This window comes from Hypanus sabinus, chromosome 1, assembly GCF_030144855.1.
Source record: "Hypanus sabinus isolate sHypSab1 chromosome 1, sHypSab1.hap1, whole genome shotgun sequence".
Classification (NCBI taxonomy): domain Eukaryota; kingdom Metazoa; phylum Chordata; class Chondrichthyes; order Myliobatiformes; family Dasyatidae; genus Hypanus; species Hypanus sabinus.
Window position 1 is genome coordinate 22,381,616 of NC_082706.1, and position 27,625 is coordinate 22,409,240.

Consider the following 27,625-nt stretch of genomic DNA (forward strand, 5'->3'; position numbering starts at 1 on the left):
CCTCTCTCCCCCTTCCTCCTCTCTCCCCCTTCCTCCTCTCTCCCCCTTCCTCCTCTCTCCCCCTGCCTCCTCTCTCCCCCTTCCTCCTCTCTCCCCCTTCCTCCTCTCTCCCCCTTCCTCCTCTCTCCCCCTTCCTCCTCTCTCCCCCTTCCTCCTCTCTCCCCCTTCCTCCTCTCTCCCCCTTCCTCCTCTCTCCCCCTTCCTCCTCTCTCCCCCTTCCTCCTCTCTCCCCCTTCCTCCTCTCTCCCCCTTCCTCCTCTCTCCCCTTCCTCCTCTCTCCCCTTCCTCCTCTCTCCCCCTTCCTCCTCTCTCCCCCTTCCTCCTCTCTCCCCCTTCCTCCTCTCTCCCCCTTCCTCCTCTCTCCCCCTTCCTCCTCTCTCCCCCTTCCTCCTCTCTTCCCCTTCCTCCTCTCTCCCCCTTCCTCCTCTCTCCCCCTTCCTCCTCTCTCCCCCTTCCTCCTCTCTCCCCCTTCCTCCTCTCTCCCCCTTCCTCCTCTCTCCCCCTTCCTCCTCTCTCCCCCCCTTCCCCCTCTCCCCCCCTTCCCCCTCTCCCCCCCTTCCCCCTCTCCCCCCCTTCCCCCTCTCCCCCCCTTCCCCCTCTCCCCCCCTTCCCCCTCTCCCCCTCTCCCCCCCTTCCCCCTCTCCCCCCCTTCCCCCTCTCCCCCCCTTCCCCCTCTCCCCCCCTTCCCCCTCTCCCCCCCTTCCCCCTCTCTCCCCCTTCCCCCTCTCTCCCCCTGCCTCCTCTCTCCCCCTTCCTCCTCTCTCTTGTGCATTGTCTCACACTTCCTCTCATTTGCTACTGTTCTCTGAACACCCCATCTCAAATTGGCAACCTCCTGGTGTTGTTGAATAATGAGTTTTTGTGAACACTGTTGCCCCACCCTTGGGGAAAAATGCTGAATCATATGTCAGGGGCAGCATAAATTGATGTTGTGGATAAGCAGACCTGCTGAGAGGTGGAGGTAGGACGAGTGAGCTTCACTGGTGTAATTTCTCTCTCAAGCATGTTCCCGCTCTTGCTCTCCCTCATGCGCACCCTCTCTCTCTCTCTCTCGCGTGCCTTCGCGCCCTCCCTCTCTTGCTCCCCCACTCTCGCGCGCGCTCTCGATCTCTCTCGCATGCTTACTTTCGCTCTCGCTCTCTCTCCCGCTGTCCTGCTCTCTCGCAATCCCCCTCATTCCCTACTGTACCCAGAATACCCATGTCTGAAATCTGCAACCTCATGGTGTTATTAAATAACTCAAGCTTATATAAACTCTGTTGCCTCACCCTTCAGGGAAAAATGTTGAATCATATGTTAGGAGCAGCATAAATTGTTGAAGCAAACCTGCTGGTTGACTGGCTAATGGAGATGTTTTAACTTGTATATTTTATCTGATATTTCTATTTCAGACACTGGGTTAGAGTCGCTGGTAGCAGTTCTATCTCGCTTCTCGCCAATTTGCATGATCCTTGTTTTTACTTACTTTTCAGGTCACGGGACATTCGACAAATCAGCAGGTCATGTCGTTAGTGTCTGTGACGAGTACGTGACCATCCTTGAGGCTGGCGTGAGAGAACTGACCCTCCCCCCCCCCCCCCATCCCACCCCATCCAGCCTAATCCATACACTATTTTTATATCCATCGCACCCCGCCCTTTCCTCTTGGCTCCTCCCGGGAATCGATGGGAATCGGGAAAAACACAACCACCAAGGGAAGCATGGAGACCGGTAGCGCCTCTGACAGCCAGTACGAGGATGAGAAGCACTCGGCTGCGTTCTTCCCGGTACCGGTAAGAGTCATGTTTGTGTAGTGTGTCGCTCACCCATCTAAACAATACGGGACACTCTGTCCGGTAAGCGAACACTAGTGAAAGCCTGGTCAGTGAAGCAATTCGTAATGTGTGTTTGAACATAGGATAGTACAGCTCAGTACAGGCCTTTCAGCCCATGATATTGCGCTTGGCTTTCTAGCCTACTACACGGTCAATCTAACCCTTCCCGCCTATCATTCTGAATTTCTCTTTCATCCATGCGCCTATCTAAGAGTCTCTTAAATGCTCCTACTGTATCGGCCTCACCTGTTCTCCCAGGGAGTGCATTCCAGACCCTCAACGTTTTGTGTTATTTTAAAAAATAAGCTACCTCTGACATCTCCCCTAAACCTTCCTCAACGACTCACTTTGAAATGATGTCCTCCGGTATTGGCTGTTGTCAGCCCGGGGAAAAAGGCTCTGACTGTCCTCTCTGCCTGTGCCTCATATTTAGAAAGATTTGACATGTCATCTAAAACTTTAATAAATCTTCTATACATGTGTGGCGGAGGGAATTTTGACTGGTCGGATCATGGCCTGGAATGGAAACAATAATGCCCTTGAACGGAAAAGCCCACTAAAAGTAGTGAATACAGCCCAGTCCATCACGGCTAAAGGCCTGCCCGCCATTGAGCACAACTACGTAGGAAAGAAGCACCCATTATCGAGGACTCCCACCACCCAGGCCATGCTCTCTTCTCTCTGCTACCATCAGGAAGGAGGGACAGGAGCCTCAGGACCCACACCACCAAGTTCAGGAATAGTTATTACCCCTCAGCTATCAGGCTCGTGAACCAGAGGGGATAACTTCACTCACCCAACTGAAGTGTTCCCACTGAACTGGACTCAGTTTCATGTTCTCAGTGTTTATTGCTTATTTATTTACTGTTATTGTTGTTGTTATTATTTGTGTATTTGCACAGTTCATTAATTTTTGCATATTGGTTGTTGTACCTCCTTTTGGGGGCGCTCTTTCATTGATTCTGCTGTGCTCCTCGTATTTACTATGAATGCCTGCAAGAAGATGAGTCTCAGTGTTGTAAGTAGTGGCATATCTGTACCTTGATAATAAATTTATTTTCAACCTTGAACATATAAAATAGAAGGAGAAGTCTTAGACAGATCTCTTTCATATAGGGGAGAGGAAGCTTGTAAATTTGGTTGGAGCAATGGACGTGGGAATGGCAAGGGTGGAGTGCCACCGGAGGGGTGTGGGACAGGTGGCAGGAGGAGTGCCGGGGTCAGGGGGCAGTGCAGGTGCAGACACACCCAGCCCTGAGACATTAGGAAAAGTAGTTTGATTCCATACAATTGGTTTATTGATCATCACAGAATGTCTCTCTGGTGCTTCCTGTTCCCTCTCCTCTCCCTTCCCCTTTTCCCAACCACGATTCCCTTCTCCCTGCCCCCCTTCCCACTTTCAGTGGAAACCCATATCAGAGTCAGGTCTATCATCATTCACATATGTCATAATTTTTTTTGTTTTTGTGGTAGCAGTACAGTGCAATACATAAAATTACTACAGTACTGTGCAAAAGTCTTGGGCATGTATATATAGCTGGGTTGCCTAAGGCCTTCGTACACCTCTAGCAAGTTACCTCTCATGCTCCTTCGCTCCAGAGAGAAAAGCCCTGCCTCTTCTCAAGGCTGTCATCAACAGGAAGAGAGAAGAGCGGTTTTAGAAGTGAATTCGAGACTCTGGCTGCAGTTATTGAAATAATTAACTTATGAGGTGCAGTAGGGACCAAGTTGGAGGAGCACAGAGACTTGGCAGATTAGTTCTGGAGGAGTTTGCGGTGAAAAGAACAGATCCTACATCTTGGATCTCTCATCTTGGATCTATGTGAGTGAGTGAATGAGGGAGGAGGCAGGCCAACAGTGAGACACTCGAAAACCCCAAAAGGAAGTTACTGGAGCTGTTGGTGCCAAGCCGTTGCCTTTTGGAGATGATGTGATGTAGCTGCTTGTCCCAGCAGATTCATACTACACCAGTGAAAGCCCAATTGCCTTTAAGAAGTTATTTGCTGAAGTTAAGTCAAGTCTATTGTCATTTAACTATATACAGTGCCTTTTAAAAAATATTCCCCCCCCCCCCCCCCCACCCTGGGAAGTTTTCATGTTTTATTGTTTTACAACATTGAATCACAGTGGATTTAATTTGTCTTTTTTTTGAGACTGATCTCTTTTCATTTTGTTAGGAGTCTTTTTTTTGTTGATCTGTGTATACATGTACAGATAGACACTGTCAAACGAGACAGTGGTTCTCCAAACCAGGGTGTAACATACAATAACTTATGAAAGTAAGGATACAACCTACAAATGAATTATGCACGATTAAACAAAGTATTAAATATTGTAATTAAATATTGAATTAAATATTGTAAGGTACAGAGCCGAAACCCAGTGACACTTTCAATGTGATGCAACAAGAGTTCAGAAGACTAATCGCCTGAAGGAAAGAAACTGTTTCCCATTCTGTCCATTCTTGTTTTTTATGCATCAAAGTCTCCTGCCTGTTTGTGGAAAGTCAAAGAGGATGCTCGGTGGATGGGTGAGATCCTGCTAATGCTCAGGGCCCTGCGTATGCAGCACTCCTGATAAATGTCCCGATCAATGGTAGGGAGACATCAGTGATCCTGTCAACCATTCTCACTGTCCTTTGCCAATGCTTGACTGCTCCCCAATGTTCCCTCTAATTTGTAATGACCAGTGTGCACAAAAATCTTGTGCTGTGCAATTTTTTGCGCAGTGACAACATGTGAGCACTGAATAATTTCTTCAATTAAAAAAAACAGTATAAATAAGCCAGTTCAAAATTCTGCAGACAAATCATCATAAACTCCACGTTGTCAACACCATCCACAGAAAGGGAAATGTGGTTGAGTACGATCATGAAATAGACTTAAGACGCCAACGAGGTCGAGGGTGACAAACTTTTGTGCACAGTTTAAATTCCTTTGTGTGCTGGCAGCACAGGCGGTTCGCCTTAGAGGGAACATTGCTGCTCCTGAACAAAATGGAGGTGCAACTTGAGAGGATGCTCTCGATGGTGCTCCTATAAAATTCAGCTCAGATGGAGGGAGTGTGGTAGGAGCCTTGCCTTGCCTCGATGTGGAGGCGCTGCTGTGCCCTCTTGTTTAGGGAGGTAATATTATGGGACCATGATGTGGACTCTCAGGATCTTGGTGCACATGGAGGAGCCATGTACTCGTAGGATGGGGTGGGCATGGTTCATCTGCACCTTCCTGAGATCCACAACAATTTCCTTGTTCGTCTCCGCATTCACACTTGGGTAGTTCTTCTCACATCAGTCCACCACTCTGCTCCCTCTCTGTGCCCCATCTCATCATCTCCAAGCTTAACAGCATGGTTTGAGCTGAAGTTAGAAGGTACAGCAAGCAGTCACCTGGTGGAACACAGCAGGTCAAGCAGCATCCACAGGAGATAAGGAATTGTCAGTATTTCAGGTTGAAATGTCAGTACAGTCGGCCCTCCTTATCCGCGGATTCCACATTCACGAATTCAACCAACCGCGGATCGCGAAAACCCGGAAGTGCTCTTCCAGCACTTGCTGTTCGAGCATGTACAGACTTTTTTTCTTGTCATTATTCCTTAAACAATGCAGTATAACAACCATTTTACATAGCATTTACATTGTATTAGGTATTATAAGTAATCTAGAGATGATTTAAAGTATACGGGAGGATGTGCGTAGATTATCGTGCATCAGGATCGGAAAAAATCAGAAGTTCTCTTACTAAGTAAGTCGGAACAGGAACATCCGGTATTATTTAGCGTCAGTTGGTTAAACGTTTGTCTTAGTATATAGTATATATTTTACCTTTCTATGCATATAAAACAGTTAAGAACGTATGTTTCAGCGCCGGGCTTGGGAATGAAAGTTCTCGGGACTCAGGACAGATTGCTCCCGAGTGCGCATTCCACTGTGCCGGGTTGATGCGAGGATCAAAAACCCAAAACCCAATAATTAAACCACTGTGTTGCTTAGTAATAATTGTAGCTTTCATCAGGGCACAGCCTTACTCACTTTAACCTTTAAAATTGTTCCGATCGTTGACTGACGTAGCCTATCACCTCTTTCGGATCACTTTATTATTTCCTCTTTATTTTCAATCGTGATCGTGATTATTTTTGTGAACAGAAACACTGGCATTCAGAGCTTTGGCGCCGGGTCTTAATGTCCACTGCACTGAGACAGATTAAATAAGGTCTGGAGTTCCACTGGGTCCTAAGGTCCACTGAATTGAGACAGGTTGCATAAGGGACTTGAGCATCTGCAAATTTTGGTATCCGCGAGAGGTCCCGGAACCAATCCCCCACGGATAAGGAGGGCGGACTGTAATTCCTTCTCCATCCCCACCACCCCCACAAATTCTTCTCAATTGTTTGTAGCCTGGGGTCTTTAGCATCGCCATCTTTTTGATTCTCTGGTTAGAAGAAGGTGTTGAGTTTTAGACCCCCCTCAGATACCAAGGAGAAAAATCTAGTGTGATGCTCCACAAACCCTTTCATGGAGTTGTATCCCAAAGTGGACATAAAAATTCCTATGGCAGTTCCACTGCTGCCTGTAAGGAGTTTGTCTGGTCTCCCTGTGACCGCATGGATTTCCTCCCACATTCCAAAGACTTGCAGGTTAGTAGGTTAATTGGTTATGTGGGTTTAATTGGGCTCGCTGGCCTGGAAGCGTCTGTTACTGTACTGTTATCTAAATAAATGAATAATAAAAGTAAGACTTTTGAGAAGAGAGTGGAGGACTATGGTCCAGGTGCAGATTGATGGGAATAGGCAGAGTAACAGTTTTGCATGGGCTGAAGGGCCTGTTTCTGTGCCGACTAACAGAGTGAGAGTTCTTCCATGACACTGATCAATAAATATCCCTGGTTAAACATTACCTGTCACTGTTACATTGATCTTTCTGGGAACTGGCTTTGCATGGTATCTCCCACATTTGTACGTGAGAATGGTGCTTGCAATTCAGAAGCACCTTACGTCTGAAGGGGATGTGGCAAATGCTGTGGAAACACATCCTTTACGTATGATCCTGTGGAGCGTGAGTCTTCATCCTTTCAAACAGTGTCGGAGGCATTAGGCTTCATCTATTAACATCCCCAATCAGAAGACTTTTTCTCGTGCGTTATTTTGTCAGTTTCTTTACTGTCCTGGGTAGTGATCTGTTTGCTCCTTGAGCATTTCCTTTAACCTTCTTCCTGAATAATGGAATAATGATATTGACCATTTGGTAACATGGAAGGGAGCCATTTGGCTCATATTCTACAAGTCTGTGGTGGCCAGTGCTATCATGTTTGCTGTTGTGTGCTGGGGCAGCAGGCTGAGGGTAGCAGACACCAACAGAATCAACCAGCTCATTCGTAAGGCCAGTGAGATTGTGGGAGTGGAACTGGACTCTCTGACGGTGGTGTCTGAAAAGAGGATGCTGTCTGAGTTGCATGCCATCTTGGACAATGACTCATATCCATTCCATAATGTACTGGTTAGGCATTGGAGTACATTCAGCCAGAGACTCATACCACCGAGATGCAACACTGAGCATCATAGGAAGTCATTCCTACCCGTGGCCATCAAACTTTACAACTCCTCCCTCGGAGTGTCAGACACCCTGAGCCAATAGGCTGGTCCTGGGCTTATTTCCACTTGACATAATTTACTTATAAAAACATGAATAATTAAATAATAATATTGCTATATTTCTACACTATTCTTGGTTGGTGCGACTGTAATGAAACCCAATTTTCCTCGGGATCGGTAAAGTATATCTGTCTGAATCCATGCTGGCACATCCCACTTCCTAAAGCCCTACTGATTTTACTTTTGCAAGAACTTACCCGATTACCTTTTGAATATGGCAATTGAATACAACTTCATTACTTTCTGGATCCCACAAACATGTTGTGTAATGTTGTTTTTCTTGTCTGCAGTGGTGGGTGCAATCCTGGTCTCTCTGACCTGTCCACAAGCGTCATCTTGTTTGATGTATGCAGAAATTAAATAATGACCCTGACTTATTAAATTGGATATCTGGTGATCCCTGCTACTTCATCTTTGAACTTTTGGATAACAGGGTTTCTTGTGTAGCTGTTAGTATCTTTGATATATGTATTCCTGATCTTTTTCAGTTATCACAACTATATGTAGCTCATCTTTCCACCAAGACTGGCTGCCTCCTCTGCTCCTAGCTTTAATTTTTTTCTTATTGGGATACAACATGGAATAAGCGCTGTCCAGTAATCCCCCAATTGAATGCTAGCCTAATCACAGGCCAATTTACAGTCGGCCCTCCTTATCCGCGGGTTCCGCATGCGTGGATTCAACCAACCCGGAAGTTCTCTCTCCAGCACTCGTTGTTTGAGCATGCACAGACTATTTTTTCTTGTCATTATTCCCTCAACAATACAGTGTAACAACTATTTGCATTGTATTAGGTATTATAAGTAATCTAGAGATGATTTAGAAGTACAGGTTATGAATGAGTTCCATTCCTGAGTCCGTCTTTAAGTTAGATTTGAAGTCGGGACAGGTACATCCAGTATTATTTAGCATCAGTTAGTAAAATGTTTTTCTTACAGTATATAGTATATATTTTACCTTTCTATGCATATAAAACACTTAAGAAACAGACGTATTTCAATATTTAAACCACTGTGTTGTTTAGTAATAATTGTAGCTTTCATCGGAACAGGGCCTTTCACATGCTCCATTAAAATTGTTCCGATCATTGACCGACTGTAGCCTAATGCTTTTCCAATTACTGAATGTGTTTCACCTCTTGGTATGAACATCAAATTCTCCAACCTGGTAATTTCCTCCCTCTCCCTTCCACCATCCCGCTTTCACTCTGCCTCCTCTTCTAGCTGCCTATCACCTCTCTCATGATTCTGCCTTCAACTACCACCCATTGTGCTTTCCGCTTTCATTCCTTCTTCACCTCTCTGGCTTATCCCCTCCCTGCTTCCCCTCCTCTACCCCTTGATCTTTCCTCTGATTGGTTTTTCACCTGGTACCTTCCACCTTGCCCCCGACCTTTTTGGAGCCCCTGCCCCCCTCCTCCTTCAGTCCTAAAGAAGGGTCTTGGCCCGAAACATTGACTGCTCATTTCAACGGATGCTGCCCGACCTGCTGAGTTTATCCAGCTTGTTTGTATGTCTAAATTTAAATCAGCATTGTCTAGTCTTCCAGTTAAGTGTTGTTTCATGGTTCTTAGGAATTCATTGTTCAGAGCTGCATTTTAGATTTAATCTGCAGTTCATATTCAGATGTGAAGCCTGATGGCTGAAGTCAGTTGCGGAAGTTATTTGCTATACATGCTAACCCTGAAAAACGCTCTAACATCCTGTGGTGTCTTTCCTTCTGAACTCTGTGCTTGTTCCCATGTTAGAGACCATTGGATAGTACTTCTGATCCAGTTTTGGGCTTTGATTAGTGACCAACCCTTGGAACTCTAGTAAAGAGAAGCCAGTGAAGCACAGACCCACGATCAAGCTAGTTTGGAAGACTTGGAACTTCACCCTCAAAGGCAAATACAGATGATAACAATGAATTTTGGCATGATAATCACAGCTGGTGTCCTGTGCCTGTATGGTTGCCATGAAATATTGGTAATGACGTGCTGACTCAGAGCTTAAGTGGAGCAAGGCAATAATTAGCAGCTGCTCTTTTTTTAAGAAAGCAGATTTTCTTTTAAGTTCCACGGTGAGATTAAACTTGCTTCCTCGGCTTAGCTTTCCGTAGGTGTCTGCATACCTTAACGCAGGCAGGAGGCGTCAGCTTTCTGGAGCCACAATGTGGAAGCTACAGTTTGAGGGGAATTTAAAAATGAAGTCAGGAGCAGGATAAGAGGCACCTAGACCCAGCAGAAAGGCGAGTTACATACAACTATTGAAGAACCACAAGAATACACCACACCAACCCTGTCAGTCCATAATCCAGCATGAAAATGAAGCAGTAGTCACGTAATGCCTGAATTGTCAAGCTAGGGCTGTTTTGCCCCGAAGGAGTGTCTTGGCCCCGAAATGTCAGCTATTTGTTTATTTCCATAGATATCGCCTGACCTGCAGATTTACTTTAGGATTTTGTGTCTGTTGCTTAGGTCCTGCTCATTTTCTGGTTCAGCTAATCAACTCCAAACCTACTGCGAATCCAGGAGCCCCTGCATAAAGCGTCCAGATTAATACAGTTAGTGGCTGCTTTATTAGGTACACCTGCTCGGTAACACCAATATCGAATCAGCCAATCATGTGGGAGCAGCTCCATGCATAAAAACATCCAGATGTGGTCAAGAGGTTCAGACCAAACATCAGAATGGGGAAGCAATATGATCTAAGTGACTTTGACTATAAAATGATTGTTGGTGCCAGATGGGGTGGTTTGAGTATTTCAGAAACTGCTGATCTCCAGGGATTTTCATGCACAACAGTCTCTAAAGTTTGCAGGGAATGGCTTGAAAAACAAAAAAAAAATCCAGTGAGTGGCAGTTCTGTGGGTGAAAATCCATTGCTAATGAGAGAGGTCAGAGGAGAATGGCCAGGTTGGTTCATGTTGACAGGAAGGCGACAGTAACTCAAATAACTGTATTTATAACAGTGGTGTGCATCTCCAAATGAACAACATGTCGAACCTTAAAGCAGATGGGCTACAGTAGCAGAAGACCAGGAGCATATACTTGGTGCCACTTTGTTAGGTACAGAAAATACCTAATAAAATGGCTGCTGAATGTAGGTTCAGTTGTACAGTAAGGTTGCTGCAGTGTGTTATTTGGCCTCTCGGTCTGTTGAGATGATTGGTTATTAAGAGCCAATTGCAGGAAAGTAAGGACCCCTTACCTTTCAAGCTTTGATAGTTTATTTTTCATGCCAGTTCATGTCTGTGCCCAGATAATTAATATCCTGAAATTGCACTGTGGGCACACTACTGCTTTACCATGGTATTCCGTACTTCGAAAGCCTCTCTTCCAGCTGTGGGATAAGAAACATTGCAGTTGTTCATTCAGCCTTTAGTTCATGGAAGGACACTTCCTTAGATGTCATCAGGAATGTTTTTGACCAACAAACAATATTCAATGAGCTGCAGCAAAATTCTGGGAAGTGGGTGAATTTTAATTCCAATTGTTGTAAGTATTGGTGATACAGATGGGGTTATTCTGTGCCAAATATCAACGGATTCTAGTTCTTTGGAATACATCAGGACCAGCCCAATTTAGCAGCTCCCCTAATTAGCCAAATTTTCATTGAAATAGGTAAAAACTATATTTTTAAAAAATGAGAGTAAACTAATTTAAGTGAAATACAGAACAAATTAGAACACTACAAATAGTACTACAGTACTGTAAAACTGTGTATTAGTTCCCAATAGTTATTGACAGAGCAATTCATTCAGTGTATATTGCCATGATCTTTAGATTGACTGTAAATAAACAAAATCATTTCGGACACCGAACACAGATAATGGACTACCTTCAGACAATGCTTACGACAATTGCATCCTCCAAATCTTCACTTTCATTGTAACTTTCATGATTGTCGATACCTTCAAATCCTTCAAAGTTCCTCACTTGTTGAAGTAATGAAATTGTTTTATTTTTACTTCGAGCCGTTTCTGGCATCTCCAAGCCTGATTGTTTAAAACTGCAGTGAGCAAAACAGTTCTCAATTGCCTTACTGCTTATTTCTCACCAGCTGTAAGTGACAAAAATCACAGCTTTTTGAACACAAACACACGCAATTGATGCTATTAAAAAACTGTTTGCTCCAAGCACGATGTTGTATCTAATGGTATGTGAACGCCAGTTTTAAACTGTTCAGCCACAATCTTCTGTCCCAGTTAAGCAGCATAGTGTCCCAAAGGGAACCCTGCTATTTTTTGGATTAGTTTTCGTGCTTTAAGATTGTTCCAAATAAGCAGCTACCCCCGATTATCCGATGATCCACTTAACCAGAATTCACTGTATCAGTGAGGGGAAGAATTATTCGTCGCAGAACAGTGGCTGAAATGGTGTAACAGCTGACTGCGTAGAATTTGCATGTGCTCCCTGCTGCTGAGTGAGTTTCTTCACACATCCCAAAGAATTGTGTTTAACTGACCAGTGTGGATTACTGTGCAGGTGTAAGTTACCCTTGTATGTGGGTGAGTGATAGAATCTGGATGGAGTTAATGGGAATAGGCAGAGAATAAAACGGGTTAGTGTGAACGGATGACATGGAGTCAGTGGGTTAAAGAGCCTGTTTCCATGTTCTTGACTGTAAGTTAGTGTGGAGTTCCAATCCCTGCCCTTTAAATGGTGCATGGACCTGAGGCCAGTCAGTGAGTTCTTTTCATCTGACCCAGTTTTCTGCCTTGGATTATTCAGGTCAAAAGCCAGGCGGTGGTGTAGTGGCATCTGCACCAGACTTCGGGGCCAGTGGCTCTGGTTCGAATCCTGCTAGCTCCATGCACGCTTTCCATCTGTGCTGGGTGGAGTGTTGGGCTAACAACTTGGCCTCGTAAAAGAGATGAAACGCTAAAGAAAAGGCCACCCAGTGAGACACTGGAGATTGTTGGAGATGATTATATTCAGGCCAAAACCTGCTGCTCTAGATGTCGGAACTTTCCAGGGATTGAAGTCACAAAAAGATAAAGCTTGGCTGGAAATCTGTTATAGCAAAGTACCTTCCTTTAAAGATGCATATTTAGTCAATCTGACATTCCCAACTGACCAAATTTGTTTTGCTGACTGCATGTAGATTACAATCCTTGGTTATTTTCCATCTCAAAGGATATTAAGGTTTCAAAGTCCTCTTCAAGTGTATCTTTGTTAAGATCAGTAGCTTTCACTAGTCTAAATAGCTTCTAAGTTTGCTTTTTAATGTAATCTTGGATGTGCTCTTAACAAGTACTTGATCTCAAACAAGAGAAAATTTGCAGATGCTGGAAATCCAAGCAACACACTCAAAATGCTGGAGGAACTCAGCAGGCCAGGCAGCATCTATGGAAAAGAGTACAGTCAGTCATGATGAAGGGTCTTGGCCCAAAATGTTGACTGTTTACTCTTTTCCACTGATGGTGCCTGGCCTGATGAGTTCCTCCAGCATTTTGTATGTGTTGCTTGGATTTCCAGCATCTGCAGATTTTCTTTTGTTTGTGACTGGACCTCAACACTGTGAGGTCTCTAACCAGGGATGTCGACCCCGAAGAAATTTAAATCTTCCCTTCGGGAGTTCAGTGAAACCCTCTCTCTCTGCTCCCCCTCTGTGATCTCTGCTGCCCTCCAGCTATTCAACTGCGTGATCTCACGGACCCGCTACCACGTATCCTTCCTGGGAACTCTTCACTGCCAACGTGCATTTCATGGTTTCTAGATCTGTTTTCAAGGCTCTCGATTCGGACCCTCTGAGGACCACAGGTACAGCTGTCTATCGCTTTACGAGTGTTCGCTTTACGCCACTTCGCTTTTACAAAAGACCTACATTAGTAACCTGTTTTCATATTACAAAGAGGCTTTTCGCTTTCACGAAAATTTTTCTCATATAAATTAATGGCTTTTCACTTTACGCCATTCCGGCTTAAGAAAGATTTCATAGGAACGCTCTACCTTTGTAAGGGGAGCGAAGACGCCTGTACTTGCATTCAATTTACTGGCTTCTCCCACGACGTCCTATGTGGCATGCTTTCCACCATGTGGAGGTACCTGGAGTCCCTATCCCAGTCACTTCTACAACTACAGGATTCTCTCTCTGCCACCTGCAATGGACCGGCCTGTTCGTCCTGATGAAGGGTCTCAGCCCAAAACGTTGACTGTACACTTTTCCATAGATGCTGCCTGGCCTGCTAAGGACATGATCTCTCCCATTTGTCCCATACCTTTAGTCACCAAGACACTAAGCTGCGGAGCTCCCTTGCCAAGTCTCTCCCTCATTTCTCTTTATGCCTTTGACTTGTTCTTTTTAAGTCCTGCTTCTTACTGACATGGTATCCTTGGATCACTCTTTGAGGCACTGCTTGGCTAGGATGTGCCTTGGGATGTTTTGCTATAGTTCTTTACTTTAGGCAGATGTGTGTAGGTTCTCTCTCTCAGCCATTGGTTCCAGAAACAGGCCCTTCAGCACAACTTGTCTATGCCGAGCATATTTTTGCATGCATTTGTCCGGGAGTTGAAGGCACTTGTGTCCCAGGGCATATTCCATTCAGCTTTGGAACTTTGATGACAAAGTGTTGCATCTGAATCTGTTTTCCTCTTTTCCCAAACAACCATAATTGTTCTATGGTTATGAATTGAACAGCGAGTACAAGTCAGGCAGGTTATTTGGTAAACAGGGAGGAATTGCTTTTTTTGGTACAAAGTTAAGCAGAGGGCATAGCTTTAAGGTGATGAGGTAGTCAATCTTGCGCATCTTGAAAGTTCTGTATAGGAAAGTTGGTAGAAGCAGATTCAACAACAAATTCCAAAATGAAATTGGTACATTTTTGAATGGGCATTGGTGAGTGGGTCTAAGTAGATAGGAATTTCGAAGAGCCAGTAGAAATATGATAGAGGGTCAAATGACCACTTTTACGGATTTGTGTTATGGGTGGCTTTTCCTGGGGGCACTGGGTTGCTGTCCAGAGAGAGCAGAGACGCTGGTGTATATCACCGACCAAGCTTGGTGGCCGCTCTGCTTGAAGTGACTGGGACCGATCTTACATGCTTGTGTGCAGCAGTTCTCCACTCTCTGCATTTCCTGGAGAAGCTTCCTCAGGCGCAGAGGGAACTTGCAAATGAGGGGCCATTAGAACAGAGCTGAGCCTTTGGAGGTGTTGAATGGTGAAGCAGGTACATGGGGCCAAATGGCCGCCTCCATGTATTGCCTTTGTGCAACCATTACAGAGGTGGAACTACAGCAAATCTTGCACAAAAGCCAGTGTGTTAAGCCTCCATGTCTTAAGTAAAAAGGCGAGTGTGCCCTATATTATCATTTTGTGTAGGTGGTAACTGTAAATAAATCCACCCTCAAAGCATTGCTTAAAATACAACAGAAAGTTTACAAGTGCAAATCCTTTTCTTTACACTATGAATACATAAGAAACTGGAATATGAGGAAATACAGAACATTAGTGCCATTCTACTTGTCAGTGATACAGTTTCAAATCAGTGTCTTAGCCCCATCCAGATGCTTTGGTTCCAAAATACTACTTTACCTTGCCCTTGCAAATAATATAGAACTCCCTCCCATAAAAGGATGCTGAGGCTTAGTTAGTTATTGTCTTTTACACCACTGGAGTTCAAGGAAACAATGAAGGTCCATCCATCTCTATCTGTCCTTGGCCACCTTCTCTATTGTGTCCAGCTATGGTTCAGGGTCCTCATTTCTGCCTCTACGATATGGCGCCAAGTTGTCTTTGATCTTCCATGTTTCCTGCACCCTTCAGGGGTCCAATGAAGTGCTGTCTTGATGAAGGAGTTGGCCTCTCTTCTCCTTACACGCCCAATCCATCTCCCAATAGTTCCTCACAATGATCTTGGCCATGTCCTCTTGGTGACACTGAAGGAGTAGATCTTTCTTGGCTAGAAAAAAATGGAGCATCTTCTGGAGCATAATAGTGTGGATTAACGGCAGCTTGGCCAGGTCGTTCACTGTCACGCACCAGCGTTCTGACCTGTACAAGAGAGTGGACAGTACACAGCTCTGGTATGGCTTCACCTTGATGCCGAGCCTTGGTTGGGTTGAAAGTAGCAAAAGATCAACCGGTTGTCCACGACGTTGCTTGTATTTGGAGAAAGAAGTCTAAGTGGAACTGGTTCAGTGTGGATAGTGGAGGGCCAGGGAAGAAGTGGAGGAACGTACACAAAGGAATTTCTTGTCCATTGGAAGAAGGAGATGACTCAATCCAGGAGCCTGTTGCTGGCATGGGGCAGGGAGAGGCACATGGGAGGAAGTGTTCAGCAGAGCACTTCTACTTCTGCATCTTGGGAAGAAATTTAAAGGCAACCATGCAAGGTTGGAAGACTTAAGTGAGCCCATCCCCAGTGAGGAAGCCTTTCAGCTAGGACTTCACATGCCACCCTTTTATGTCATATACAGTAACCTGGGTGAGCAGATGACCCTATCGACCATGGTGTACGGTACTATGCTAAAGTCTTAGGCACAAATATATAGCTAAGGCACTGTCATAAAACAAACAAGTTTCATGACATGTGAGTGATGAGAAAGCTGATACTTCTGTGGGTCTCTATTGTGGACTGAGTGGGAACAGAGCAAGGAGAGGGGAAACACGGCTGAGAAAATGGGAAGTGCAGGAAGCACCAGAGAGACATTCTGTACTGATCAATAACCAATTGTTAGGAATCAAATGCTCTTGTCTAGTGTCTCAGGGCTGTGTGTGTGTCTGTACTCGTGTCACCACCACCCCCCTCACCCCTGGCACTCCTTCTTTGCCACCCCTCCCGTGGTGCTCCATCCTCGCCACTCCCAACACACATTGCCCCTGCCAGATTTACAAACTCACTCCCTACTCCACGTTGACACATACAGTATGGTGCAATAGAGATAACTTGATATAAACGTTGACTTCTCTAACTTCCGTTAATGCCGCTCCTCCCTTTCTTACCCCATCCCTGTTCCTGTTTTAATCTCTCCAAGACCCTTCAGCCAGGAAATGTCGACTGTACTTTTCTCCTAGATGCTGCCTAGCCTACCAGCATTTTGTGTGTGTTGTTGTTTGATATAAACGCTTCTCTTTTCAGTATCTTGTGGCATACAGTGTTTTGGAACCAGTTATTTCCTTTCTCAGCTGAAGCCGTAGAAGCTACATTCGGTATCTTTGCACAGTGTTGCGCTATACAAAGCCACTCCTCTGCTGATGAGGCAGCTGCGAGAGGGAGGGACTCATGCAGTGTGTGTAAGCCTCCACCAGCTGGTTGGGCCGAATGGTTTGTTCCATGCTGCAGGCTCTATGTAACTAAGGATCAATGCCTGAAGCTAGATCTGAAAGAAATCCATCTTTGCCTGCTATTTTAAAATCTGATATTGATTAACTGTTTTTTCATGGAAAATCTTAGCAAGTTCTCAATGTTTTATATTTCCTTTTAAGAGATCATCGTTTAATCCACGGAGTCTGTGCCAAATACCAAAACACTCCTATTAATAACACCATCAGGTGTAGTTGCAGAATTAGACGGTTTATCCCATCAAGTCTGCTGTGCCATTCCATCATAGCTGATTTGCTATCCCTCTCAAATCCATTCTCTTGTCTTTTCCCTGTAATCTTTGCCTTCTTTTCTACTCAAGAACCTATCAACCTCCACTTTAAATATACCCAATGACTTGACCTCCATAGTTCTCTGTGGCATTGAATCTTCGGGCTAAAGAAATTCCTCCTCATCTGTTCTGAAGAGATGTGCTTATATTCTGAGGCTCCAGACACTCCCCTCAATGGGAAATATCCTCTCTGTATCCACTCTATCCAGACCTTTCAATATTTAATTGGTTTCAATGACATCCTCTCGCATTCTTCTAAACTGTAGTGAGTACAGGCCCAGAGCCATCAAACGTACTTTCCAATATCCCACTTTTTTTTCCTCAACTAATGTGCCTTTCAACTGCAGCCTGACTCTCCTGCCGCTCACGTACACTAGTGGTGATTTGCTGTAACCAATTATACCAATTAACACATTTCTTTGGGATCTGGGCAGACACAAGCATCTGGGCCTCCACAGTTAGAATGTGCAAACTCCACACGGCATCAACAATTAGGATTGTATTCGAGCCGAGAGGTACCAGCACCTCCTCCTGTGACACTGCGCTGTGTGACTCACCATGCTCCACTGCAGGCCCAAAGTCCCCTGCACTGTAGATGTACGGTACCCCACACGTACTGAGGTCTGACCACCTCACAGCTCCTGGCTGGGAACTGGCAGCCAGCTTCCCCAAGCAGCGCGATGCCACTTTGGGAACTGTGTGGGCAGCTCTGGCCTGGCATCTACAGCTGACCTGATGAGTCTGGCGTGGCCCGCTAGAGTGGTGGTTTAATTACTGTTGCTGCCTGTATGGAGTTTGTACATTTGCCCCGTGACCGCGTGGGTTTCCTCCCACTGTAAAGACGTACTGGTTGGTAGGTTATTTGGTCGTTGTAAATTGTCCTGTGATTAAGCTAGGATTGTTTGGTGGCATGGCTGAAAGGCCTTTTCCGCACTGTATCTCAATAAATAAAGTTAAAATAGGTGCATTTGGTGCCTTCTGTAAGCTTTGGGGATGCACTAGTAAAAACATGGATCCTGTGACTTAGAGTCATAGAGAAGTACAGAACAAAAACAGGCTCTTCAAGCCATCTGGTCCATGCTGAAACCATTAAACTATTCCCCATCAACCTGCCCCAGTACCATGACCCTCCATATCCCTACTATCCATGTACCTATCCAAACTTTTCTTGAACTCAAGCTCACATGTACCACTTGTCTTGGCAGCTCATTCCACACTCTCACGACCCTCTGAGTAAAGACGTTTCCCTTCTTTTGAGGCCCTACTTGGCTAGGATGTCCCTTAAACTTTTCACCATTAACCCATGATCTCTGGTTGTAGTCTCACCCTACCTCAGTGGAAAAAGCCTGCTTGCATTTACGCTTATCTATACCCCTCATTCTTCTCACTGCAGACCAACAAGATTGGGACCTATTGTGATCTCCTCCAGGTTTGAACATCTTGCTTGACCTGAAGATGGGCCAGGACATTGAATTGCGGGAATGCATTCAGACCTCCTGTATCCCATCACCAATCAATTGTGTCATGCCTGATTTATGAACTAACTCATTGCTTTTGTTCAATAACCCATGATTGCTTGGTTAACAATGAATTACCAAGGGCATTGTGATTGGAAGCAGACTGAAGTCCTTTGTACAGTGATGCAAAAACTGAGCTGCTGTGTTCACAAGGCATACGCTGGAATGATTCTACCTGGTCCAGCATCTCAAGTAGAGTCTGTAAATGACAGAACTTTCTTCGTGCATTCTGCTCATTCGTCTAAAGAAGAAATTGCATAATTTTTCTGTTTTGCTTAAAAAGATTGTTGAATTCAGTACGAGCTTCCTTCTATGAGGCTGCTCAACATGCCTGATTTGGTGATTTTCATATCTGTCTAATGAGGTATTTGGGCAGGAAGTGCAGTGGATGGGCTTTATCAGGTCCTGAGGCCAGCATAAGCATTGGAACTTGGGAGTTCAAGAGTGTGTTACTGGAATTGGTCACGAGAGTGCGAGAGCTTGAGAGAAAGATGCACCTCATGTACCTAATAAAGTGACCAGACATAGTATGATCGTGATCTTCTGCTTTAAAGTTCATATTGTATATTCAGAGATGCTCTTCTGCACACTACTGTTGTAATGTGTGGTTATTTGAGTTATTGTCGCCTTCCTGTCAGCTTGAACCAGTTGTTCATTTGCCTCTGACCACACTTATTAAAAGGCGTTTTTGCCCACAGAACCACCACTGACAGGTGTCTTTGTTTCTCTCACCGTTCCCTATCAACCCTGGAGGCAGCTTAGCAGTTGGCGTGACACCATTACAACTCAAGTCAGAACTCGGAAAAGAACTCTGAAAGGAGAAACTTTACGTTTCCCCCATGGAATGTGTGGGTTCTCTCCAGGTGCTCAGATTTCCTCCCACAGTCCAAAAACTTACCAGTTAGTAGGTTAATTGATCATTGTAAACTGTCATTTGATTATGCCAGGGCTGAATTTTGGGTTGCTAGGTGGTACTGCTCAAAGGGCTGGAAGGACGTGTAATGAGCTGCCTGTCAGTAAATACATAAAATCCCAGAAGATTTGTTTCTGAGATGCTGAAACCACCCCGTCTGACTCCAACAGTCATTCCACGGTCAGAGTTGCTCAGATCAAATTTCTTCCCCATTCTGATGTTTGCCCTGAACAACAATTGAACCTCTTGGCCATGTCTGCATGCTTTTATGCATGGAGTTGCTGCTACGTGAACGGCTAATTAGATTTGTAATAAGCAGGTGTACAGGTGCGCCTACTAAAGTGGCTACTGTGTGTAATTTGATTCTTTAAAATCTCCAATTTACTCTGAGCTGAAACCTAAGAAGTCACCACCAAAAACTGGAACTGGATATTCAAGCATTCATTTACATCCTGACCTCCATTTTTCTTTGTAGATACTCTTATGTAATAATATAACACATTGTCCATCTATGCTTAAGATGGACAGTTGGGAAACCTGCGTGCAGCTGATATTGGCACCCGTAGGTTGGTGCACACATTGGGTCAAAATACCTGTTTCCTTTTGTATCTCTCTATGGCAGAGATGGAATTTTAGGGTAATCATATATGCAGAGTGATAATGATGATCCTGTGGCAAACTCCAGCTTTCACTGCATGAATCTGCCTCTATTGTTCCATGGAACTGGATGCTGGGAGTAAGCAACATTCCCCCCCCCCCCCCCCCTCCAGTGAAAGGGTCACTTGGGGTTTGAACAGGGGAGATCCTGGGAAAGGACATTGACCTTTGCGCAGTATGGCAGCAGGAAACAGGTGGAGAGGAAGGATAGGGGCCCTGCGAAGGGCGAGTGGTGGAGATTGTGGGTGGTCTTGAGTTGGGAAGGATTTGATCCAGAGAGGAAGAGGGATGGGGCACAGGGAGGAGTGAGAAGGGAAGGATTGGGGAGGAGGCTGTTTGGAGAAGGTTATCTATGTTATGTACCTTTTTCACCAAGACCTTGCTCTGGAAAGCCCCCATTCAGGCTGGCAGACAGTGTCTGACTCGTGCGAAAGGAAAGGAGCTGATATTGATCCGGGGTGTTGCTTCCGAAAGAGAGGCCGTGGGTGTTTGTGTATATGCGCATGTCCAAAAAGGTTTTAATTCCCTCTTGTTCACATCAAAACATACCAATTCAACAAAATTTCTGAACCCTCCCCTCAATTTGTTTCAGGTTCCCCATTCTTTGGTTTACAATAGTTGACTTAGACTTGTGCCTTATGTAATGAGCCATAAGGCACAGGAGCAGAAATAGATCACTTGGCCCATCGAGTCTGTTCTGCCATTTATTCGTGGGTGATGGGTCGCATACTTGCACATGCTTCATGCAAACTGTATTCTCTGTCCCAGTCTGGGTTGCAAATTGCTGTGCCGGACATGTACTTACTTTAGAAATTACCTAGGGTTACCCATAGCCCTCTCGTCTTCTAAGCTCCGTGTACCTGTCCAGGAGTCTCTTAAAAGACCCTATCATTTCCGCCTCCACCACCATCACTGGCAGCCCATTCCACGCACTCACCACTCACTGCGTTTAAAAAAACTTAGCCCTGACATCTCCTCTGTACCTACTCCCCAGTACCTTGTCCCCTCTCATGTTAGCCATAATTTAAGAAATAAAGTCAATTCAATTCTTTTTATTATTTATTTGTGAGTTGTTTTTCTAACTGATCTCTTGCCTGAATCTAATGTGTTGACCTAAAACTGCCCAAAAAAGCCCCAAAATTAGGCTTTGCTCAATCATTGTTCCTTACAGTAACAGGCAGGAACTATCACAGAGATGTAACTAGTGCAGAATTTGCAGGTGTATATTTTAACACTTAGTTTAAGTCGAAATATAATTTGGTCTTTTGTGGGATCCAAATTGGATGTAATATGAGTAAATCCCATTAACAGCATGAAATTGGATTTGGTTTTATTTTTCAGTGTGTAACTGCTGAAATGCAGGTACTTCCTGAACCTGGGGATTGGCACTGGAAAAATACTCTGCCAGCATTGAATACGCACCAAGTGACCGAGTATTGGAAGCATTTGTAAGAAACTGGAGACCTCGTAACCAGAAAGCAACTGTATATTTTGATGGTCTTGAGTTGTGGATGTAGAGGCTTTTTAGAAGGCCAGTAGGCACCCAAGGGACCCCGAATAAGATGGCTCCAAAGCCCTATATTTGCTGCCTGGCCTGCTGTGTTCCACCAGCATTTTGTGTGTGTTGTTGTTTGAATTTCCAGCATCTGCAGATTTCCTCGTGTTTGCTCAAGGAATTTACTTAATAGGTTTTTTTTGTGGAAGAGGACCATCTCCTTCATCCTGGTGAGGATTTCTGGTGGCCTTTAGATTCCTGTTGATCTTTGCCTCCTTTCTCAGTTTACGTACATCAAGGGAGGCCATTCAGGCCACTGAATTTGTGCTGACACAGAGTGATCCATTAATTTTCCCTGCAGCCTATTCTCCCCACATTCCAGTCAGCTCCTCCCAGATTCTACCACCCACTGGGGTACTGTGATGTTTTAACCTACCAACCTGCACTTCCTTTGGGATGTTGGAAGAAATCCGGAGCACCCAGAGGAAACTAGCATATTCTCGGGCAGAACATGTAAGCTCCACACAGACAGCATTGAACCTGGCTGGCTAGATCAGTGAGGCAGCAGCCCAACTTGCTGTGCCATCCTCTTGGAGGATAGGAAGCAGTTTTGTATCGACAGGTAATCTGTGCGTGGAAGATTGTGTGGACTAGGTGTGTGAGATGTACCTTGCTGAAGAGGTCGGCTTGAAGCATCTATTTGTTGTGAAATATTTTATGATATTTGTTTACACTCTATATTTTCCCTATGTGTCTCATTGCCCAGCAATTAATATCCCTGCACAAGGCTAGAAGATTTAGGAGCAGAATTTAGCCATTCAGCCCATTGAGTTTGCTCTGCTATTTAATCATGGCTGATTTTTTTTCAACCCTTTTCTCCCCTTAACCCCCCCTAACCCTTCACCAATCTGAAACCTATTAGTGTCTGTCAATGACTTGGCCTGCACAGCTATCTGTGGTAACTAATTCCACAGGTGCACCAGCCTTTGGCTGAAGAAATCTCCCCACATTATTTGTAAAGGGATGTCCCTATATTCTGAGCTCTGCCTAGCCACCAACTAATGGAAACATCCTCTGTGTGTGTGTGTGTCTCTCTGTCTCCATGTATGCCTAAATCATGACACATAACCTCTGATATTTGGCTGCCATGGTGAATGTAGCATTGAGGGCCTTTTCCTGCTGGCGGGTAGCAGCTGCGGTAGACTGTTCTTGCTGTTCTTGCTCATTTTCAGCACCCAAATTAGCAACCTTTCTCGTGGGACCTGGCAAAATGCTGTGCCGCAGGTAAAGGTCTGAGCCCCCCCCCCCCAGTTTTTCAGTCTAACCTGAGGGCTTTGCTTGTGATGTTCTGGATGACAAACAAAGGTGATGCCCGTTTCTGGTAAAGCTCTCAGATATCACAATCCAACAGCACCAAACCAAGGGAGCTGGGACTTTGAGAGGTGGAGTTTTAGTAGTCACAGTGTCAAAGGAGTTGAATCCAGTTCTCTTCGTAAAACAGGTTGAGTGCAGGTGTTGGATGTTATGTTGAAGGTGTATAAGACATCGGTGAGGCTGATTTTGCAATATTTTGTGCAGTTTTGGTCAGGTAGCTACAGAAAAGACATCAATAGCCTGGAAATGCTGCTGAGAGTATTTACAAAGATATTGCTGGAACTTGTGGACCCATGTTAGAGGGAAAAGGTTGACTAGGTGAAGACTTTCTTCACTGGATCACAGGAGAATGAGGGGAGATCTTATGGAGGTATATAAATTTATTAAAATTATAGTTAGAATGAATACTTGCAGGCTTTCTGCCCTCATGGTGGGTGAGATTAGAACTGGAAGCCATAGGTGAAATATTTAAGGGAGATTGGGGAAAGGGCTACTTCTTCACTCAGGGCATGGTGCGTGTGGAATGAGCTGCCAGGGAAGTGGTAGATGTCAACTCAATTGTAACACTTAAGAAAAGTTTGGATAGGTATATGAAATAAGAGGGGTATGATGGCCTATGGTCTCGGTGCAGGAAGGCAGACTAGGCAGAAGACCAGGGTGGCATGAACTTGATGGGCCAAAGTGGCCTGTTTCTGTGCTGCAGTGCCCTTTGACTCTATAAATGTCATGCGAAGTCTGTATTGTGGTGGCAAAATGAAGTGAACTGGCCTCGGTTGCTCTTTCCAGGGACTCAGAACCTCAGCAATATCTCCAGCACGTGCACTTGTGCTTGGTTTTCCAAACATCACTCCTTGTCAGATATTTAAGTCCGTTAAGCCATTTTGAGCTGTTTTCCTTCCCAAGAATTTCCAATGTTGAAGGAATTTCTTTCGGTGTTTCTCTGACTGTGTATGTGGATTTAAGGTCTTTATCAGTTACAGTTTTGGCAGTCACTATATATCCTCGCTGCCTTCTTTGCCCACGATAATTTGACTTGGGTGTTGTCCATACAGAGTTGGCAAGTTCTCCCTGTGACTGTGTAGGTTCCCTCCACTTTCCAAAGGTGTGCGTGTTTCTAGCTTAATTTGGCACTGTAAATTATCCCTGCTGTGGGGGTGAGTGGTGGAATCTGCGAGGAGGGGTTGAAAGAAAGCACGGCAGCGCCTCTACGTCCTTAGGAGTTCGCAAAGATTCAAAATGACATCTAAATCATTGATAAACTTCTGTAGATGTGTGGCGGAAAATATGTTGACTGACCGCATCACAGCTGGTATGGAAACACCAATGCACCTGAATGGAAATTCTACAAAAGGTAGTAGATATGGCCCATCTCGTTCTTGATATTTATTGCTTATTTATATATTGTTATCATTTCATTCTTTTTGTATTTGCACATTTTGTGTCTCTTACACGTTTTGAAAACCCAAGTTGGTGTGGTCTTTCACTGTTTCTATTATGGTTATTATTCAATTGTGCATTTACTGAGTGTCCCCACTAGAAAATTAATCTCGGAATTGTACGAGGGGTGATTGATAAGTTCGTGGCCTAAGGTAGGAGGAGTCAATTCTAGAATACCTAGCACATTTATTTTTTTTTAACATAGTCCCTCCTACATTTACATACTTAGTCCAGCGGTCATGGAGCATATGGATTTTGGACCTCCAGAAAGTGTCCATAGCATGGGTGATGGATAACTTCGTGGCCTAAGGTAGGAGGAGATGAGTTATACAGCTCTCGTTACGTGCACATGCAATTCAACTCTTTGAGTGATTGTGCAGAAAGTTTGAAGTTAATAACTCATCTCTTTCTACCTTAGACCACAAACTTATCAATCACTCCTGCTGTAGACACTTTCTGGAGGTCCAAGATCTGTATGCTCTGTGACTGCTGCACTAAGTGTGTAAATGAAGGAGGGGGCTATGTTGAAAAATAAATGTGCTAGGTTTTCTAAAATTGACTCCTACTTTTGGCCACAAACTTACCAATCACCCCTCGTATATGATGGCATACATGCCCTTTGCTAATAAATTTACTTTGAACCTTTTAACCTTTGAATGTGGGGAGTTTAGGCTACTGGGAAAATTAGTGAGAACATGGGATTGTTAGGTGTTCGGTTGATGGGACCAAGCGTAGTGACCTCAGGAACAAGAAATGGTTTCTAAATGCCTGAAGTCTCCAGCTGGTTGGGAGTCCCACGGAGCCATTTGTTGCTTTGCCAACCAGTTGTTGCCAACTTCATCTGAACCCCTGTCTCTTCCATTCCTAGGTGGTGATTAATGGAGTTGTTCCAGCCAGCAGTGAGCAGGACACGGAGGTCACTGAGCTGATGGCGGTGTATGGGAAAGATAACAACATGGCAGAGAAGGTAAGAATAGTTGTGACATGTTTCAATCATCCACCAATGTGTTCACAGAATACAGGAGGAGCCAAGTTTAGATCTAAAATGCATCCAGATACCTGCAATTAGGATTTAGATTTCTGTTTTGAAGAAGGGTTTCAGCCCAAAAAGTCGATTGTTTGTTCATTTCCATCGAGGCTGCCTGAGCAGCTGAGTTCCTCCGACATTTTGTGCACGTTGCTTTGGATTTCCAGAATCTGCAGAATTTCTTGTGTTTGAGATTCCCTTGCTACTGGCAGAGGTAAGAACAACCGCTATTAGCTTCACTGCCAGTGTTAGTGATCTGTTCAGACACTGATATGAGTTTCAGTGGTCAGTTCATTATTGCAGGAACTTGAGATGGTAAAACAATCCATCGACCCAGAAGCTCTATTATGTCCTTGTATGCACCGCAATCAAATGTTAAAGGGAAATCTGATCTGGAAGCACATCTCCAGGGGAACCATGCCTTTGGCACACAAAGGTCACTAGGCACACAGAGTGATGGCGTGCACCGATGTTTTAATATCACCCCCTCACTATTCAACTGGGATGTGTGTTCAGGTAGAAGCAGTGCTGGTATCCTATTCACATCCAGAAGGAAACTGTATCCCAAATGAAGTCCAAAGCATCATGCGGAATGGAACAGGTATTTCCTGAAGTCATACAGCATGAAAACAGATCCCCTTGCCCACCAATTCCATGCTGACCATCGATCACCCATTTACACTAATCCTATTCTCTATGATACTGGGAATGAAAAGGTTAACACATGGAGAGCGTTTGACTCTGAGCCTGTACTCACTGGAGTTTAGAATAATGAGGAAGGATCTCATTGAAGCCTATGAAATACTGAAAGACCTAGTTAGAATGGACGTGGAGAGGATTTTTCTATTAGTGGGGGAGTCTAAGGCCAGATGGCACAGCCTCAGAATACAACGGCGTCCCTTCAGAACAAAGATGTGGAGGAATTTCTTTAGAGGGACGATGTCAAATACGTGGAATTCATTGCCACAAACAGCTGTGGCGACCAAGTCATTGGATACATTTGAAGTGGAGGTTGATAGTTTCTTCATTAGTAAGGGTGTCAAAGGTTACGGTAAGAAGGCAGGAGAATGGGTAGTAAATCAGCTATGACTGAATGGTGGATCAGACTTGGGCTGAGTGGCCTAATTCTGCTCCTATGTCTTATGGCTTTATTCCGCTCTCATCCCTTTCAACTCTCTACAGATTGCCCCATTTGCCCATGTGCTAAGACAATTTACAGACACCATTTAGCCTCAGCCGCCTAAAATTGGTGGGCTATAACTGGAATCTGACTGCGTGGTATTTGTTCCAAAGAGCGAGGAAAGCTCTTCAGTGACAAATCCTCCAACCACTTGCTCCTGAGAAGGCTGTGCCTGGCCCCTACAAATCAAGCACCCGACAGTCTGTTCTCTGGCTAATTTTTCCTTTAGCCTGTTCTCACCATGTTCCCCTCAACTCCTCATGGATTTCACACTCGCCCACGCACAGGAGACAACGTACAGTGGTGAATTAACCTACCTGCCTGCACGGGGGAGCAAGCTAGAGCACACAAAAGGAAACCCATTTGAAAATGGGGAGAAAGTGGTAAGCTGCAACCGGAGGTTGGGGTGGGATCTGAATTATGTGATCCAAGGGGGCAGCTCTACCAGTTATGACTATACTGCCTATTATCTTTCATCAAGGACTGAAGAGGCCTCAGATGCGAAACATCTCACTAAACAATACCCCATTGGTACTTTGGAAACAGGGTGGAGGGGCAAGGAAGGGCTCACTGTACCCCAATGTCAGCAGGAACTGTGAAAAATGAAGGGTTAGCCACGACCTTGCCAATGGTCAAGACACAAGATGGCCCTACTGAACGTGTGTGACAGCTCACTGGTAGTTCAGCAGGCAAGGAATTAGACTAAAAACATCACTGATAACACTTTTTCTGAAGTAAATTTCAGTGAATTATCACTGCAAGCAAGTAAGAGGCGGGCGAATTTGAGGGATGAACGGTGCTGGTACGTTATAGAACTGACGCAGATGGAGTGAGCCTTTCGGAGAGGAGAGGCCAAGGCAGAGGAGTTCTGAGGCCCGTACAACTGGCCTGTGTGCAGGGTCGGATTGCTCTGGCCGCCGAGCTGATTTAGTGAAGTTGAGGGCTGCGTGGCAAAATCTGGGCCTGGAGCGAGTTGCTAGGCGGTGT

At 44.9% G+C, this 27,625-nt stretch overlaps 1 protein-coding gene across 4 annotated transcripts in view; it reads left to right on the plus strand.

Annotated features, from left to right (window-relative positions):
* LOC132391830 (solute carrier family 23 member 2-like) overlaps positions 1–27,625 on the plus strand; it is a 111,431-nt gene that overhangs the window by 16,330 nt on the left and 67,476 nt on the right. For all 4 annotated transcript variants that reach the window (XM_059965513.1, XM_059965498.1, XM_059965487.1 and 1 more), the window contains 2 exons: positions 1,473–1,772; positions 25,300–25,398. In XM_059965513.1, the coding sequence (XP_059821496.1) occupies positions 1,665–1,772; positions 25,300–25,398 (207 nt within the window). In that variant the 5' untranslated portion in view covers positions 1,473–1,664. The remainder of the gene's footprint in view (positions 1–1,472; positions 1,773–25,299; positions 25,399–27,625) is intronic.